At 37.6% G+C, this 17,298-nt stretch overlaps 2 protein-coding genes across 5 annotated transcripts in view; both read right to left on the bottom strand.

Annotated features, from left to right (window-relative positions):
* The window catches only part of LOC119498161 (caspase-8-like), a 28,048-nt gene that overhangs the window by 5,476 nt on the left and 5,274 nt on the right, over positions 1–17,298 (bottom strand). For 3 of the 4 annotated variants that reach the window (XM_037786726.1, XM_037786729.1, XM_037786730.1), the window contains exons 9-10: positions 16,328–16,404; positions 11,623–11,969 (exon numbers count right to left, since the gene is read on the bottom strand). In XM_037786726.1, coding sequence (XP_037642654.1) covers positions 11,623–11,969; positions 16,328–16,404 — 424 coding nt within the window. Of the gene's footprint in view, positions 1–10,648; positions 10,719–11,466; positions 11,501–11,622; positions 11,970–16,327; positions 16,405–17,298 lie in introns of all 4 variants that reach the window. The other variant, XM_037786728.1, reaches the window with a different exon arrangement.
* Positions 5,874–17,298, bottom strand: part of LOC119498157 — a 74,036-nt gene continuing 62,611 nt past the window's right edge. The window contains exon 20 of the mRNA XM_037786723.1: positions 5,874–6,477. Coding sequence (XP_037642651.1) covers positions 6,342–6,477 — 136 coding nt within the window. The 3' untranslated portion in view covers positions 5,874–6,341. The remainder of the gene's footprint in view (positions 6,478–17,298) is intronic.

The following is a 17,298-nucleotide window of genomic DNA, read 5'->3' as shown; positions in this document are numbered from 1 at the left end:
AATGAATGTAAGTCAGTAATGTCCTCTAAAGTGCTGGAAACAAGACCACATATCCACAATGTGTATGTGTGTGTGTGTGATCTGTCTGCAGATGTTCACCCACCTGAAGACACCAGCCGTCAGTGGAGCGTACGAGCCTGTAGGTGTGCACAAACGGTGCTTTCCTGCAAAACACAAAGTTCAGGAATTAAAATGATTTGCTGTGAATGTGTAAAATCTGAGGTTACTCACATGTTTCAATGAGACCATTAAAATGTGAAAGAGTGATCGTATGTGGATCTCGGGAAGAGGGTTTAATTTTTTTTTTGTTCAACACACAGGAGTAAAGACACATTATGTGATAATTTGGAATTTCTATACAATTTTTCATCTTTTTTTCTCAGTTTTTCTCTTTTTCACGAGCTATAAATGCGGTCTGTCTTTTCAAAATTTTAAATATGGATTAATTATGTAAATATGTTTCAAAGTCTGGTCTACTTTGAAACACTAAATAACAAGTAGTTTGTAAATAGGAAAGACTTTCATGGCTGTAATTCTTATTATTTATATTACAGGATGACTTTTGAATATTTTAGCGGAACCACTTGAAACAAAGTTTATAAAATATGTGTATTGTCCAAAGAATCAGCAGTATACAGCGGCGGTACTGTACAAGTACAAGTATAATCAGTGTACTTAAGTACAAATTTGAGGTTCTTATACTTTACTTGAGTATTTCTATTATTTCCTACTTTCTACTTTTACTCCACCACATTTCAGAGGCAAATATTGTACTTTTTACTTCACTACATTTATCTGACAGCTACAGTTACTGGTTACTTTTCAGATCAAGATTTTATACGTCAAACATGTTATCAGTTTATAAAATATGCATCATTATAGATAAAACTACCCCCAACAGTATATATACAGTTGTTAAATTTACCGTGTCAACATTCAGATGCTGCTTAGACGGTAATGAATCAGGAAATATCACTCCCAGCTCACCTCACACACAGACAGTAGGCCCCCTGCACGGTCTCGCTGTCTCTGAGCAGAAAGCTTCCATCATGTCCAAACCTCCCCAGCAGCCTCTCTGTGGCCTCGCTTCCAATTCTCCCGAAGTAAATAGACCGGACCAGCATCCCTTCCCTCTCCATGTTGCCTCTGAGACAGGCTCCCGTGTGTGCTTAAGAGATGAGAAGAGTGCAGCAGGCTGTAGCAGCAGATGAGGGTGTCAAAGGCTGTGAGGCAGGAAAAGCTTTTCTGGTTTTCACACTTTTCTGTCATGCATCTGCACCTCACACGTCGTGCACTTTGTCTAACCGGAATAATGAGTGTCAGCAGAAAGACATATGTGCATGCAGCAATGTCCCCCACACTAACCACAAGCCAACCCACCCACACATGCACAATAGCAAAGACATCCAACCTAAGCTGCGGTTTGATTTGGTGCTGTCTCCATAGCTTTTATTAGGGCCAGAGCACCGACAACGTCGAGCCAGCGAAGGCCCTATTGAAACTGTAGTGTTTCTTCTTTTTTTCTTTTTCTCCCAAATGAATCGCCTTTTTGAGGGCCTTAACATGCTCAAAAAGTTGTTAAACTTGGCACACTTATTTAAATTTTTTTTTTATATTTTAAGGGTCTCGGGCTTGGGTGTTGCAAAATGACTCGCTAGCGCCCCCTAGAAAGTTGGAAAACTTAGCCCCTCGCTCCGGCTCCACCTAAATGTATGAAATTTGGCAGACAGATGTAACGTGGAGATGCACAAAAATGCCTCTTGGAGGTATGGCCAAAACTCAACAGGAAGTCAGCCATTTTGAATTTAATGTGCGATTTTTGCCCATTTTTTGCGTTTTGTAGGTTGTGCACTTTAACGAACTCCTCCTACAGATTTAATCAGATCCACTTGAAATTTGGTCAGGACCATCTTAAGACTTTACGGATGAAAAGTTATTCAAATGGTGAGTTTTCACTGAATGACCTGACCGTGGCGTGGCGTGGCGGCCATTTTAAGCCATTCGCCATGAAACAGGAAGTTGTTGTAACTCCACTTTACGTAGTCTGATCTGCCCCAAATTTCTCAGCTATGATGGTGGTCCAGGCCTGAGATCATTTTCATGTCAATATAGACTCATAGCCCCGCCCGAAGATATTAACCACGGCCCTTTAATAACTCATGAAGCGTTTGTCGTAGAGTCTTGTGGGAGGCGTCATTGCTCTCATCAGAGTTCCAGTTTCATTGTGCCTGGCCGCGTCAATTGGTGTCCCGCCAATAGCCCCGACGCGCGGGAAGGTGCCGGGGCCCGTTCATCGCTGCTTGCAGCTTTAATTCTTATTTATTGGCTTCTTTAACAAAATAAAAGTAGCAAGAATTCAAGCAGAATACAACATCATCTAATAGTAGGCAACTTAAAACTGAAACTATTAAAGGTACAGTGTATAAGATTTGGGGGCAGTACCCCTCCACTCCTCCCTTTTCCGAGGCTGCAGTAAGGTGAGCCGCTGAATGCAAAACCGTGGTTACGTTGTTCGCCTCGCTCAGAGGCCATCCTTACCATAATAAAAGTACTTTAGGACCACAGTTTTGCACTCTGCGACTCACGTTACCACAGTTTCACAAGAGATCTACAGTGGCCTTCAGGTAACGTAAAAATGCGAGAGGACCTCTCTAGAGCCAGTGTTTGGTTTGTCTGGGCTACTGTAAAAACACGGTGGATCAACATGGCTGACTCTGTGAAGAGGACCCGCTCCTTATGTAGATATGAGGGGCTCATTCTAAGCTAAAGAAAACACAACAGTTCTTATTTTCAGGTGATTATACACTAAGGAAAACATAGTTGTGAATATTATATTCCATCTCTGCTAATAGATTCCCCAAAATGTTACACACTGTTCCTCTAAGTTCTGAAAATATCATTAAAAAAAGTTCACAGATTTTGAAAATCTATTTTTTATGATTCTTTTCTCTAGAACACTTTCTAAAAGTAAAAAAAATTGCATTATCATTTTAATTGGGACTTAATTGGGAATAATGCTTTTACAAATGGAAAATTAGGCTACATTGTTTATATAGCATTTCAATTTTAAAATTTGATTTAACATTTGAATATTGTCCACTGTACACCGCTGTACAGTGGACAATGTCAAACAGCTTTTTCATTTTCATTTTAATATGGTCACAGAATGCCCAAAGGAGTGAAAATAAAAATGCAAATTGGATTATTGCATTTTCTTTTAGATTTTTACTCAAATAGCACATACTGTACATACAGTATGTGGAACACCTACATTGACTCCTGAGCTATAGTAATCATACATAATATACATACAGATATGAATAAAAGCAGATACAAACCAGTAGTTAAAGTTACCTTTAAAGCATCTTTTTTTAACATTTTATGTATTTTTTTTTATACTTCTTAATCCTCTTAAAACTGGCCTCTGCGAGTGAGATATTTAGGAGGATGAAGATCTGAAGATTGATGAGTGGAGCAAGAATGGACCTGAGAATTTGCTGAACTGCTCAGGAATGTTTCCTTCACCAGAAAGAATCTTATAAATAAAAAAATAAAAACATATATATATACTGTACATATCTGAGAAATATTGATGTCATAAATAGTAAGAATCTGGAGTTTCTGAAATATAGGAGCAGAGATGTGTGACTGATCGGGTTGCAATCCTAACAAAACATTTCTGAAGGACCAATATTTTATGAAGATTAATAAAAGTATTCATCCAAACTATATAACAATAAGATATATAGGGATGAATTAGACTGTAATAAAGAGTAAGGGGGACAGTTTGTGGTGATAAGATGACCAACAATCCTTATTATAACAGTAGATTTATTTTCCTACTAACCCAGTAGGAAACTTTAAATCTACTTTAAAACTCCGTACAACATGAAAAACACTGGCGTAGTCGAAAAACGTTGTATTAGTCCCTTTTATTATGCCGGCCTCCCAAAGTGCAATCAGTGTTTAATATTTACAAAAGGTGAAAAAATAGAAAATAAGCGATGTACAAAAACATCAAATAGTACTGAAAATTGAGTTCCTCAATAACTCCATACTTTTCTGTCAGAAACAGGCAAAAAAAACAATCCAAAATGCAATCAGTAAATTCACTGAGTGTTACCTTCTCTGTAACCACTTCAAGATCAGACTGACTTTAGCTGGCCAAGATGACCCCCTTTTAAACCAATAGCCCCTCCCCTGGGCTTAGTACTTACATAGAAAAATAACAATTAACAACATTCTTCAGCAGAGAAGACATTTATAGCCCCTTTAACCTAGGCATATTTTACATATAAATTATATACCTCTGTCTAATCATTCCCCCACAACCAAAACAAGTTAATTTGCAACAAAATCACAATTAAAAATAATAAACATTTTTATGCTGATCACATGACATCAAAAATGCGCGAGAGCGCCCTTTTTAACAGGGGGATTTGTTACGGCCCCCGTTTCAACCGTCAAACCCATGAATGGGACATGACAGGATGGACAGGCAGCGTTTCATCAATTGGTGAGTGAGAATAATGTTTGTGTGAATATATGCATATAGGAAACAGCAGAACAATCAAGTGTGCACCTTTGTTCGCACTACTGACAAACAGTTTAGGGGAGAGGAATATGTCGCGATGTGTTTTAACTTCGGAGTGAATCAGGAAGGGAGCGGAGAAATGTTTGGCGTGTGTGTGGCCTGAGGTGATATGTGTGCGCTGCCCACAGTCAGTGACGGCTACTTCGTCACACCCAGTCAATTTGTTCTCTCCAACTCAAGCTCTCATCAGCAATAAATCCCAGAAATGTTGTAGTTGACACTTGAATTTTAATATGGTCACAGAATGCCCAAAGGAGTGAAAATGAAAATGCAAATTGGGTTATTGCATTTTCATTTAGATTTTTACTCAAATAGCACATACTGTACATACAGTATGTGGAACACCTACATTGACTCCTGAGCTATAGTAATCATACATAATATACATAAAAAAATATGAATAAAAGCAGATACAAACCAGTAGTTAAATTACCTTTAAAGCATCTTTTTTAACATTTTATGTATTTTTTTTTATACTTCTTAATCTTCTAAAACTGGCCTCTGCAAGTGAGATACTTAGGAGGATGAAGATCTTAAGATTGATGAGTGGAGCAAGAATGGACCTGAGAATTTGCTGAACTGCTCAGGAATGTTTCCTTCACCAGAAAGAATCTTATACATAAAAAAATAAAAAAATATATATATACTGTACATATCTGAGAAATATTGATGTCATAAATAGTAAGAATCTGGAGTTTCTGAAATATAGGAGCAGAGATGTGTGACTGATCGGGTTGCAATCCTAACAAAACATTTCTGAAGGACCAATATTTTATGAAGATTAATAAAAGTATTCATCCAAACTATATAACAATAAGATATATAGGGATGAATTAGACTGTAATAAAGAGTAAGGAGACAGTTTGTGGTGATAAGATGACCAACCCTCCTTATTATAACAGTAGATTTATTTTTCTACTAACCCAGTCAATTTGTTCTCTCCAACTCAAGCTCTCATCAGCAATAAATCCCAGGAATATTGTAGTTGACACTTAAGGCATCTCAACAGACTCAATTGTAATTTTGGATAATTCCTTAAAATATGATTTTTTTTAAATAAAGTTAGATTTTTTTTTATATTCAAAGATTTGTTTAATCTGAACCATGTAGCATAGGCAGTTAAACCAACATTAGCATCTTTAATCAGTGAATTGAGATTTGAATGAGAGAGAACTAGGGTTGTGTCATCTGTAAACATTATGGAGTGCTACAGGAATGAGTCCTAAAACACGGAAATGAGTTAGCATTTTAGCACGTCCGGTTCCCTCGTCTGGAAGTCAATGGGTTTTTAGTTTGATGCCTGAAATAAGGTCTGTGGTTAACACAAGCTGAAGAGATTTTAATGTTTTGTTCTATGATATAAAATACATCAATAAATATCCCACTCGTGAATTATGAAGCCGTTTTGTGTCTTATAAAAGGCGGTTGCTAACAAGTGGCTAAATGAGACTACTAAACGTCATCACGCCGGCTCGTCCGACTTTACAGCCCTGTGGTGTATATTCGTGCTCATGCGACCGTGGTGTAGTTCATTTATAGCCTAACATTAGCTTTTTACTTCTGGTGATTGCATTTACACTTCAAAAATCATAGAAGATGTTCATTTGTGAAGATTATCTTGCTGAACAAAACATGTAAGCATCATAAACTCTTTGGCAACACATACAACCACAGTCATACATACAGTAAATCCGTCTTTGTGAATTTGGCACATTTTCAGCATTGCACTTGGTCCCGGGAGGTCAGCTCACACAAATTTGAGGACGAGCTTCTTGGTGAGGGTGTTCCTGATCTCTGGCATTTGTTTGTAGTTTAAATATTCTCCTTTGCTGACCTCACTGTTCACACGGGTCAGCACATCGAGGATATCAGCCTTCCCCAAGCTGCACAGAAAACAGAGGAAGCACGTTATAAATTATAAACCTTGCTCATTGTGGGTACATCTGAATACAACAACATCATCATGCCCTCTAACATCAACAGCGCAGCAGATACATTTGAAAACACCTATAGCAGACCTACAGAAACAGTGACAGATTAATGGTTCCTAATCTAGGAAAAGGGGAATATTCAATCTTCCTTTTTTTCAGAAAAAAAGGAAGATTTTCGCTATCAAAAAGAGCATTTTATATTGGACAAGGTATCTGCACATTTTTAAGTACAAATTGAATGACTATTAAGATCTTTTTAATATCCCTAAAAGGAAAAACAATAATAATATTACTGTGGCAAAAGAAACACAAACTAGACTACAGTATAAACCTTATGGAGTTTTACTGAATTTGAATAACTGAAATATTCAGTGCACAATAGCTTACATAACAATCTTCTCAACGGAAAAAAAACTGTATGGCGGTAGACCCAGTCCAATAGAAAACAATGTCCCCCTGCATTTACCATCAAATCAAACCACAGCCAAAACAGGGATGCAAACTCATCAGGGGTGAAAAAGGTGATAAAGATTTTTTTTTTTAAATATCATCTTTAAAATGTGGACTTACAGTCGATTTTAGCATGAGGTTATAGTGCTCTCGCTACCAATGTCCGTCGCTCTGATTCAAAAACGTTGAGCTGAAAAAACGTGCATGTAGGCTGAAATTCAACCGTGGTGTTGTTCTGTCAGAAGATGCAGTGAGTAGAAGAGCTGAGTTAGGAAAAATAACTAACTAACTAACTTAAGTCTGCTAGCCGCTAGGCTAATTCATGCAGTGTACAATGCCACAGGCATGCAGGAAGTTCCCTGAGTATTGTAGCAACAGAGACGGCCTACATTTCGTATCATGCCTGCCTAGTCCTGAGTGCTGGATTGAGTGGTTAAAGTTTGCTGCTTTATGTTCCAAAATGCAAATGTTACTTTTGTTAATGTTTGTAATGTGATGTGTCTGTTCAGAACATGGTGGCTTATGTTAGCACTTGGGATTTTTGTGCTGGTTTATAGTTTTAAGCATGAGTGAGATGTTACATTTCTTGAGTACAGCTGTATTATGTTTCGGGTGCACGCAAGTGCTCTCACCTTTCTGATGCCCTTGTCAGCTGCGCGCACAGTACCTGGATGTAGATGGAGCCTGTGACAGTGTTTCGAAACGTCTTGCTCTCTGGCACGGTGGCCATGCCCAGCAGGAAGTCAGCATCGCAAGGCACCGTCCCGTCGTGCACACGACCTGCATCTTCCTCCAGGTGGCTCTGTCTGTCCCCCTCCTCCGGTCTTGGCCTTGGGGGACACGGCATGGATCCTGGATGACCTGCGTCTTCACGACCTGCGTCTACACAACCTTTGTCTTCCTCCAGGCGGATCCGTCTTACCTCCTCCTGTCTTGGCCTCGGGGTACAAGGCACGGATCCTCTCTGGTAGCCGCTTCCCTGACACGCTTGGATGAAGAACAGTTTGGGCTTCCCTGCCAAGGTGAGAGCTCCTCCGCTGGTGAAGGGCTTTGTCAGCTCTCGCAACTTCACCTTCTGCCCATCAGTCCCAAAGACACATCCCTTTAAACCATGGCTAAGCACGCATACCACCTAAGATCAGAGGCAGACATATTTTTTACAAATTTAGAGAGAGAGAGTAATCAAGAGTTAAACATGAGGTGATTTTGTATGCAACAGGGCTCTAGACTGCAACCAAAATGGTCGCATATGCGATCTTTTTTTGGGAGTGTGCGAGTAAAATTTGGCTGGCTGGAAGACAGGTGAAGAAAAAGAAGTACCACTTTCAACCACAATGGCTAACACAGTACCCGTGGTTACGGTACGAGGGATGGTTACACCTGGCATTAAAATGTGAATGAAACAGCTAGCCTGGCTCTGTCCAATGCAAACAAAATCCGCCTACCAGCACCTCTAAAGTTCACTAAATAACATGTTATATCTCAGTTCTTTAAGCTGTACAAAAGTGTATAAAAAAATTTACAAGTTGTGGTTTTATGTGCCGGACTATTTCTTGCTGCTGGCAGTAGCTTCATATTTTCCATACAGACATGAGAGTTGTATTGATATTCTCATTTATTATTTCCAAAATGTCAAACTATTCCTTTAAAGAGTAAAGTATATACTGAGATTACAGCCCTGAAGGTGTGTGACGCTGCTCACCAAGGCATCATCATGCAAGAAGTTCCTTGAGCCCAGCTGTTGTAGTTCACGTCGCATGTCTCCTGCAGTCAAGTTGTTGTGTGTCACCACGTCAAAGTCGAGGCGGGTGAACACGGTACGCAGAGCCCCTGTGTCACATGAAAGAGAGATTGAAACATGCTGGTTCTTATTATATATCATCATATCATTTGTGATACGTATTAACTTTGAGCATCCTCTACCCCGAATGTTGCTAGGTAACTAATAAATAAATAGTATATAAACAAATCAGATGACATGGCTGTTCAAATACAAGGATACATACTCGCATCCTGCCGAGACCCTCGTCGATCTTTCAGTTCTGTTCCCAGGAACTTCTCATTATTGATGACCACACACAAACCATGTGGTTTATGAATCATGGCGTAGCAGTTTATCTAAAGGGCACAAGTACATCCACATAGACGAGTCATAAACATTAATGTTCTAATAAATGAAATGAGAGGTATTTGTGTGAATGGTTACGTGATCAGGAAGAGAGGAGGACTGTCAATTCATAAATCAACAGTTTTTTTATTGTAGTATCTGTAAATACCTTTTTTTCTTTTTTACATTTGAAAAAAACTGTGGGTGTGGGTGTGTGTGTGCTGTTTGGATTTTTAAGTTAAACTTTACTTGGATTTATTTATATATTCTTTTGCAATGTTGCAATGCTACACAACTCTTTTCACACATTTCTGTATTATAGTAGATCTTTCCTTATTGTACGTACATTTCTTATTTTTATTTCACACTTGCTTTGGCAATGTAAATGTTTCCCATGTCAGAAAAAGCCCCTTTGAATTTAAACAGAGAGAGAGAGATAGAGAAAGTTTGGATTGACAAAAGTCACACAATAACACAAATAAACTAACAGATTAAGGCAGCGGTAGACCAGCAACCCCCCCCCCCCATGTTCTGCGGGATAAAATTGTTGTTTTTTTCAAAGGAGTCTGGTGGCTTTGAAATTGGGCATAGCTAGGCCCAATTCAAACCCACTATCAGGAAAGTTCACAAAAACTTAAATGACAATATTTCAAATTTGGATTGAATCTAATTTCTAATACTTTTTAGATGCTTACTATTATGTTTATAATACCCTAACATTAGATATTGTGGATTTGGGTTTCCAGTATATTCAAAATACATAGTCTAAATGCCTGGTATCTGATAAACATGCACACGTCTTATATAAGCGGCAGCTGAACTTGGAATTCCTTTTTAAACAAAACAAGGACTAGATTTTTCCCCCCATAAAGCAGGAAGGTATCACTTCACAGCTAGTAAGAATAAAAGGAATATTAAGCGTCCGATAACTCTTTAAAAGTACATACTGGGCATGTGAGTATTGTCTTAAACAGAATAGAAAAAATGTGAAACTATGCTGTAAAAATGTCTCACCAATTTATCTTGTTCTTGCTGAGCTATCTGTGTCTTCAACTTATCCAGCTCCATCCTGGTGACAAGATGTTCAGTTTCCCTTTGAGCAAGAGCCTGAGGATGCATTCACACACACACACACACGTTAAACTGTCTGATTAAGAGTATCTGGCCACAATATGTAAAGATTGGGAGTTTTCATATATATATATATATACACTGTATATGTATATACATATATACTGTATACGTATATACATACTGTTATGGCATGCCGTTCAGGAACTTATTAGATGTATAATGTGAAATTTGAGAATATTGAATGAAATCGGGACTATATTTATTGAATGAACCCTGATAATATTTAATGAATGCTGAGAATATTGAATGAAATCCTGAATATATTGAATGAAACTCTGATAATATGGAATGAAATCTGACGTCATCACGGCGCTGCTGCCGTCTTGTGTTTTAGGTCATTATCCACACAGATCTTGGTGCTGCTAGACGTGTGTGTCACTATGTGCGAGTCAGCACGAAATCTAGCATCAGTAATCTTCTTGGTAGCGCATCCATGAAATTCTTGTTGTTTATGATCACGCAGAGGCCGGTTGGCTGGCTGTTCAACTCATACTGCATGTCCGGAAAACAATAGAAACAGTTTGACACAAACATATAATGAATAAACTTCAATATTTTATGCTTGAACACGCAACTTTACTTTACTAGTTTCAATTTATGAGGTATTACAATGGAGTGCGCTAGGGATGAGGCATTTTGTAGGCCAGCCAGGAAGTTAGCATCGTTCTGGGTTCCCTCGACAAAAAGCAAATGGGATTTTTATATATAAGCTCTGTGGCAAACAAACGCTTATGACATCACTTGATTTTTGAAGTGTGAATGCAATCACCGTAAAAGTAAAAAGCTAACGTTAGGCTATAAACGAACTACACCACAGTTGCATGAGTGGGATTATACTCAATGAGGCTGTAAAGGCGGACGAGTCGGTGTGATGACATTTAGTAGTTAGCTAGCTGGCTAGTGTTGGTGACGTATATTGTGCGAGACAAGAGATGCAGTTTACTGAGCACACAAAACTAAATGATACTACGATAAATCTACGATGAACTGTGACTTTCTTGACTTGACATATGTGTGATTCATTGCGTAATTCAAATGGGATCAAAAAATGATTTGTCTCTCGCCGTTGACTACCGTTCATATTTTTTCCAAAATAAGGTCCCATGGGGTCTCTCTATATAATAAAGCTAATATTCTATATGTTAATACAGGATAATAAGCATGTCTTGTGTCTAAAGCCTAACTAATAACAATGACTCAAGCATTGTCACATAAAGTGTGTTATTTCAATATTAGGTGAAAACCTCACCTCCTTTTGCCTCTTGCTCTCTTGTGGCAGAACATCTGAGGAAATCAGAGGGAAACAGAATTACAACTCCAAACATAAAGACCTCAACTTCATGTGAAACACACAATAGGCTGGCATAAGAGTCATTTCTATAACCAAACTGCACATAATAACGTACCACTTTCATGAACCGAAGAAACTTGGACAGGCCTAGGTAAAAGGCAGGCGTCATTCAATAGTATGTTCTTCAGGTCTGGGAACGTCTCTTGAATGTCATCATCAGTTTGCAGGAGGTTCAGGAAGCCTTGGCAGCGGTCTTCTCCTTTGTCCATGATCTTATCCACAAGCTCAATGACGTGGCCCTCTTCGTCTTCCTTGTTGATGCTTTTGAGTTTTTTGTACTCTCGTCTAGTTATCAGGCCTTTCTCAAGAACTTTGTTGAGGATCAACCTGTGGTCTCCACTCAAAATCATCTGAATGGCTGTTTTATTACATCTTATCTTGTCTTTGGCTGCCATGCTGAATCTGACATTGAGATCAATAAGAACAAGTAGTCAATATTGGGTTTCTGGTTTATAGAGTCAAACTGTGAAAGATTTTTGTAACATATTGCGATTTCACTTTTACCACTCAAGAGCCATTGTCCGGCACGTAGTACAGCCCTTACAAAATAGAAGTTTATTCAAGTGTGCCATTATATACTTCTTTTAAACTTAAAATAAGAGATCATGCTTTCTGTTTACTTTTTATGTACTTATCAGAGATATAATAAGGAGATAAAATTATACTACTACTACTAATAATAATAATAATATATAATAATACTAATAGTCCAAGTGTATTTGGCTTATACTGAAAAGTTTACAGAAAAGTATTTGGCTAAGTACCATAAGTTCACTTAAAGAAAACTTACAAGTATACTTGCAGTAAAAACTATTAAAGTAGTAGTTTACTAAGAGTATACTTTAAAGTGTACTTTCATAAACTAGAAAGTGGGCTACAAGTATATAACTAGTAAACTAACAGTATACCTATAAGTTCACTTGTAGTAGAGTACATATTATAGTTGCAGTACAAAATACAACTTGGATGTAAACTAGTTGTGAACTCAAAGTTTACCACTCTTACATTTACTTAAAAGTATACTTTTATAAACTAAACAGTGGGCCAATATAGTCCCAAGAAGTATTCAAGTACTAGTAACAAGTACATTGATATTAGTATACTTATCACATAAAGTATACTTGGGATTATACTTGAACTGTACTTAAGTTTACTTCATAAAATAAACTTGAACTATACTTCTTTTTTTGTAAGGGAATTCATCATTGAGTACTTCATTCATGAGATTAAAGCAACACAATTCTTATTTACCAAACACAGCAAGAGTTACTTTGAAAAAGGGGGCCTTCAAAAATGAGTTAACATTTAAAATGTAGTCAACTAGTTAAGAATTTATGCTAACTTGTGTCTAACGTTATATTTTGACATCAGGTAACGTTACAGACTGACGTTACACAGTCAGAATTTAACATAGCAAACTTAAACTCTTTTCTACGATTGTGGCATATCGTTACAAAGTGAGTAAGGTTAACTAGAAAATGCATTTCCTGCTGTAAATGCGTGGGAATGCTGACAGCTGAAATTAATTGCAAAACATTGCTGAAATTTCAGAAATGTGAAATGACTTGCCTAAAAATGTTAAAGCTCAAATGTATTGCACTGCTAAAAAACCTAGAAGTTGAAATGTACAACTGGCAGAATTGGAATCTGAACTGCATTACCTAAAGAAGCTAAGAACTGAAATACATTGCTAGAAGAGCTGGAAGCTAAACTGAAATACTGTCAAAAGTGGTAAATTAGAATTTTCCTGAATAAGCGGAAAGAAGAAATGCTTTGTATGTATATCAGACAGATGAACTGCATTGCTAAACACAAACAGAGACAGAGAGAGAGACAGACAGATAGACAGACAGACAGGGTAGTATTTATGTAAAATAAACCTTTAAAAACTATGTCGTTAGACAGAAAGTTGTATTTGGGTGAAAAGTAGTAGTAGTAGTAGTAGTAGTAGTAGTAGTAATAGCAGAAGGACCAGCAGCAGGAGCGGTAGTAGTAGTAGTAGTAGTAGTATAGGCAGTAGGAACAGCAGCAGGAGCAGTAGTAATAGTAGCAGCAGTGGTAGCAGTAATATCACTAGTAGTAGTAGTAGCAGTAAAAGTAGTAGTAGTAGTAGCGGTAGTAGTAGTGGTAGTTTTAGTAGCAATAGCAGTAGTAGTAGTAGTAGTAGCAATAGTAGTAGTAATCGTTGTGGTAGTAGTAGTTTCAGAAGGAGCAGCAGTAGTAGTAGTAGTAGTAGTATTAGTAGTAGTAGTAACAGCGGCAATAGTAGTAGAAGCAGTCGGAACAGCAGTAGTAGTAGAAGTTGTAGCATTAGTAGCAGCAGCAGCAGCTAGAACCTTTAAAACTGTAAGTTGTTAGACAGAATACCTTCTGGGGCTTGTGTGTGTGCGTGAGTGTGCGTGTGCGTGTGCGTGTGCGTGTGTGCGCGCGCGCGCGCGCGTGTGTGTGCGTGCGTTTGTGTGTGTGTGAGAGAGAGACAGAGGTACTTTTAAATCAGAGAGGCAGGGACTGATCAGACAGACAGTAACTGTATAGGCTTAAATAGAATTTAAACTTGTACAGTTAAAAAGAGCTTAAGAGCAATGCACCAATCAGAGACAGGCAGAGACTGATGGAGCTCTAATCAGCCAATCAGAGACACCTGTTTGTGTCTGAAAGTGCTGAGTCATGGTTGGGGATGACACAGAGAGGGTACTACCTGAAAAAGACCCCCCCAGTTAAAAACTATAAATTGTATAGCTGAAATTTTTTCAGTTTGAGCACCTCAAGACTTTGATGAAGATGTAGATGTGTCATTTTTGTGGATAAAGTTAAAAAAAGACTGAGAAATGGCAGTTTAAAAAGTCTCCACATTTGAGTTTTTGTTCAAGACTTTTAGAGGTGAATTAACATTGCAGCGGATGAGAGAGAGGAAGGGATCTCTTGGTGCTTTGAAGCAGATAAATCCCAAACTGTAAGGCCTATTACTTAAATGGGCACATCATCTGAAAGAAGATAAAAAATACCTACGTTTTGATAAATTAATTGTGTATGAGGAGTGGAAGTTGTGGCACCAACAAGGTTTTTTGCCAGACATTTTTGAAAAAAAAGAAAAACGCAGGGAGGGTTAGAGGGTGAGTGATGTCATCACTGTAAAGCAGCGCAATACACACACATTATAAAATCTGAAACAGTCTGAAAATTTCACAAAATGTAAACTGTGATAAATCAAAAACGGTAAAAGTTATCAAAAAGCTAAATCCTAGCTTAATAGTTCAAAGACTTGTAACCTGTTTAAAGTTTAAATGACGTCTGTAGCTGAAAGTATGCGGAAGCAGTAGCATTTCAAAATGGAGTAGGTTTAAGAGGATTTGAAGATTTTCTCCATTGAGTTACATTGTAAAAAGAAATGTGGAAAAAGCTTAATATTTTAAAAAGCATAAATAGTAGAAACAAGAAAAGATATAGCACTAATGTCCTCAAAGAGCTGAATATTTTGATAGTTGAACGGTTTCTGTAGCTGAAAGTATGCAGGAGTAGTTAAACTGCAAAAAACATACGGAAGAAATACAGTAGTTGAATAAACCTTAGAAGAACAAAACTGGGAATGCTGAATCAGCATTACCACAATAAAACATAAACTGTGATAAATCAAAAACTGTAAAAGTTATCAAAAAGCTGAATCATAGCTTAATAGTTCAGAGACTTGAAACCTGTTTAAAGTTTAAATTAAGTCCGCAGCTGAAAGTATGCATATGAAACTAGAAAACCATGTCATACCAGCTTCTCACGAAGGATGCTAAATAACACTACAAACTTACGCTAAATGTTGGCAAGGAAAAACTGGCATGGGCCTTTTTAAAGGGGTCCCTTGACCTCTGACCTCAACGTATGTGAATGAAAATGGGTCCTATGGGTCAAGTCAGCACATTGACACACTGACAGCTGTTGTTGTCTGTTGGAATTGAGTTTGCCATGTTATGATTTGTGCATATTTATTATGTTAAATTCAGTACCTGTGAGGGTTTCTGGACAATATTTGTCATTGTTTTGTGTTGTTAATTGATTTCCAATAATAAATATATACATACATCTGCATAAAGCAGCATATTTGCCCACTCCCATGTTGATAAGGGTATTAAATACTTGACAAATCTCCCTTTAAGGTACATTTGAACGGATAAAAAAATTTGCGATTAATCACGATTAACTAAGGACAATCATGCGATTAATTAAATATTTTAATTGATCGACAGCCCTAGAATATTTGAATACAACAACATCATGCCCTCTGACACGCACATCAACAGCGTAGCAGATACATTTGAAAACACCAAAAGCAGACCTAAGGAAACAGTGACAGATTTATGGTTCCTAATCTGGGAAAAGAGGAATATTCTAAGTTCCTTTTTTCTAGAAAAAGGGAAGATTTACACCATCAAAAAAGTGCATTTTATAAGTCAATACAGCTGATGTATGCGTCACACATTAGTCTTGACTCTGGACATGTATCACTTTCCCTGAATCTTAAGTCCTACTTTTTAACTTTGAATGAGGACTCTTATTATTATTTGGTAATACTATACTTTTAAACATAAAGGTGTCTCCTATTACTACACATCTATGTGTGGTATGGAAGTCAGTAAGTGCTCATTTTTTATGAAGTTTGTGGTTAAGCTGGGGCCCTGCCTGACCTAGTTGGCCAAAGCTTCGCCTGATCTATAGCTGGACCAAAAGCTCAACAAGCATCATCTTAAACTCTGGGTGGAGGTGTGTCTCACCTTTCTGCTGACGACTTGCACTCTTGCACGGTGGCCATGTCCGGCAGGACGTCAGCACCCCTAAGCCTACATTCCACCTAAGATCAGAGGCAGACATGTTTTGTGTTACATTGTGTTACTTCTCAATTTAACTTGGATTTTAGATAAGATTCCCAACGACATTTTAATGATAATGCTGGAGTTAAACACAAGATGATTTTGTATGCAAGTAATCATAATTGATCACAGAAACTTGTAGGTTAACTACACTTTAGCCTACGAATTGTTTTAGTATTGTAAACATATTGTTTTAAAGGAATAGTTCAGCATTTTGGGAGATACGCTCATTTGTTTTCTTGCTGAGAGTAAGATGAGAAGACAAATAAAAAAACTAAATATGAAGCTATAGCAGGGTTCACCAAGTTGAATTTGAGACCTTTTTTACAGCACATAAAATGCTATTTAATGCCTGTTTCACAATCATACAGACCAAGGTATGAAGGAAAACCATTAAGGACCTTATGGCCTAGAATTATTCATTATTACCGGGCAATTTTTTTCCAGTACTATCCAGCAGTAGATGACAATAATTACGATTGATATAATTAATTAAATTAACATGACCTAGACTTGGATAAGTGGCAAAAAATGCATGGATGGATTAACCACTAGAAAATGATTAGTTTGCTTGGATCTATTCTCGCCCATTATGAGAAGGTGAGCTTCCTGTTGTAGCTACTGTGGCTAGCAGTAGTAACAAGTGTTTGCCACAGGTCTGATGGTGCTGACTGAAACACAAAAAAGGATGGAACAGCTTCCTGTGTCACACCATCCTACTTTTAATAAATAAACATCTTCCGAAAGCCTGCGAACATTACTGCCTATGGCAGGCAAGAGACAATAAGTAAGACTTTTGTCAATTCATTTTAAGACTTTTATATTACCTAATTATCTAAGATGTTTTTGTGGGGAAACTAATTTCAATGCTTTTT

This window comes from Sebastes umbrosus, chromosome 12 (assembly GCF_015220745.1).
Source record: "Sebastes umbrosus isolate fSebUmb1 chromosome 12, fSebUmb1.pri, whole genome shotgun sequence".
Taxonomy (NCBI): domain Eukaryota; kingdom Metazoa; phylum Chordata; class Actinopteri; order Perciformes; family Sebastidae; genus Sebastes; species Sebastes umbrosus.
The sequence above is the reverse complement of the archived record's forward strand: the minus strand, read 5'-3'. Positions and strand labels throughout refer to the sequence as shown.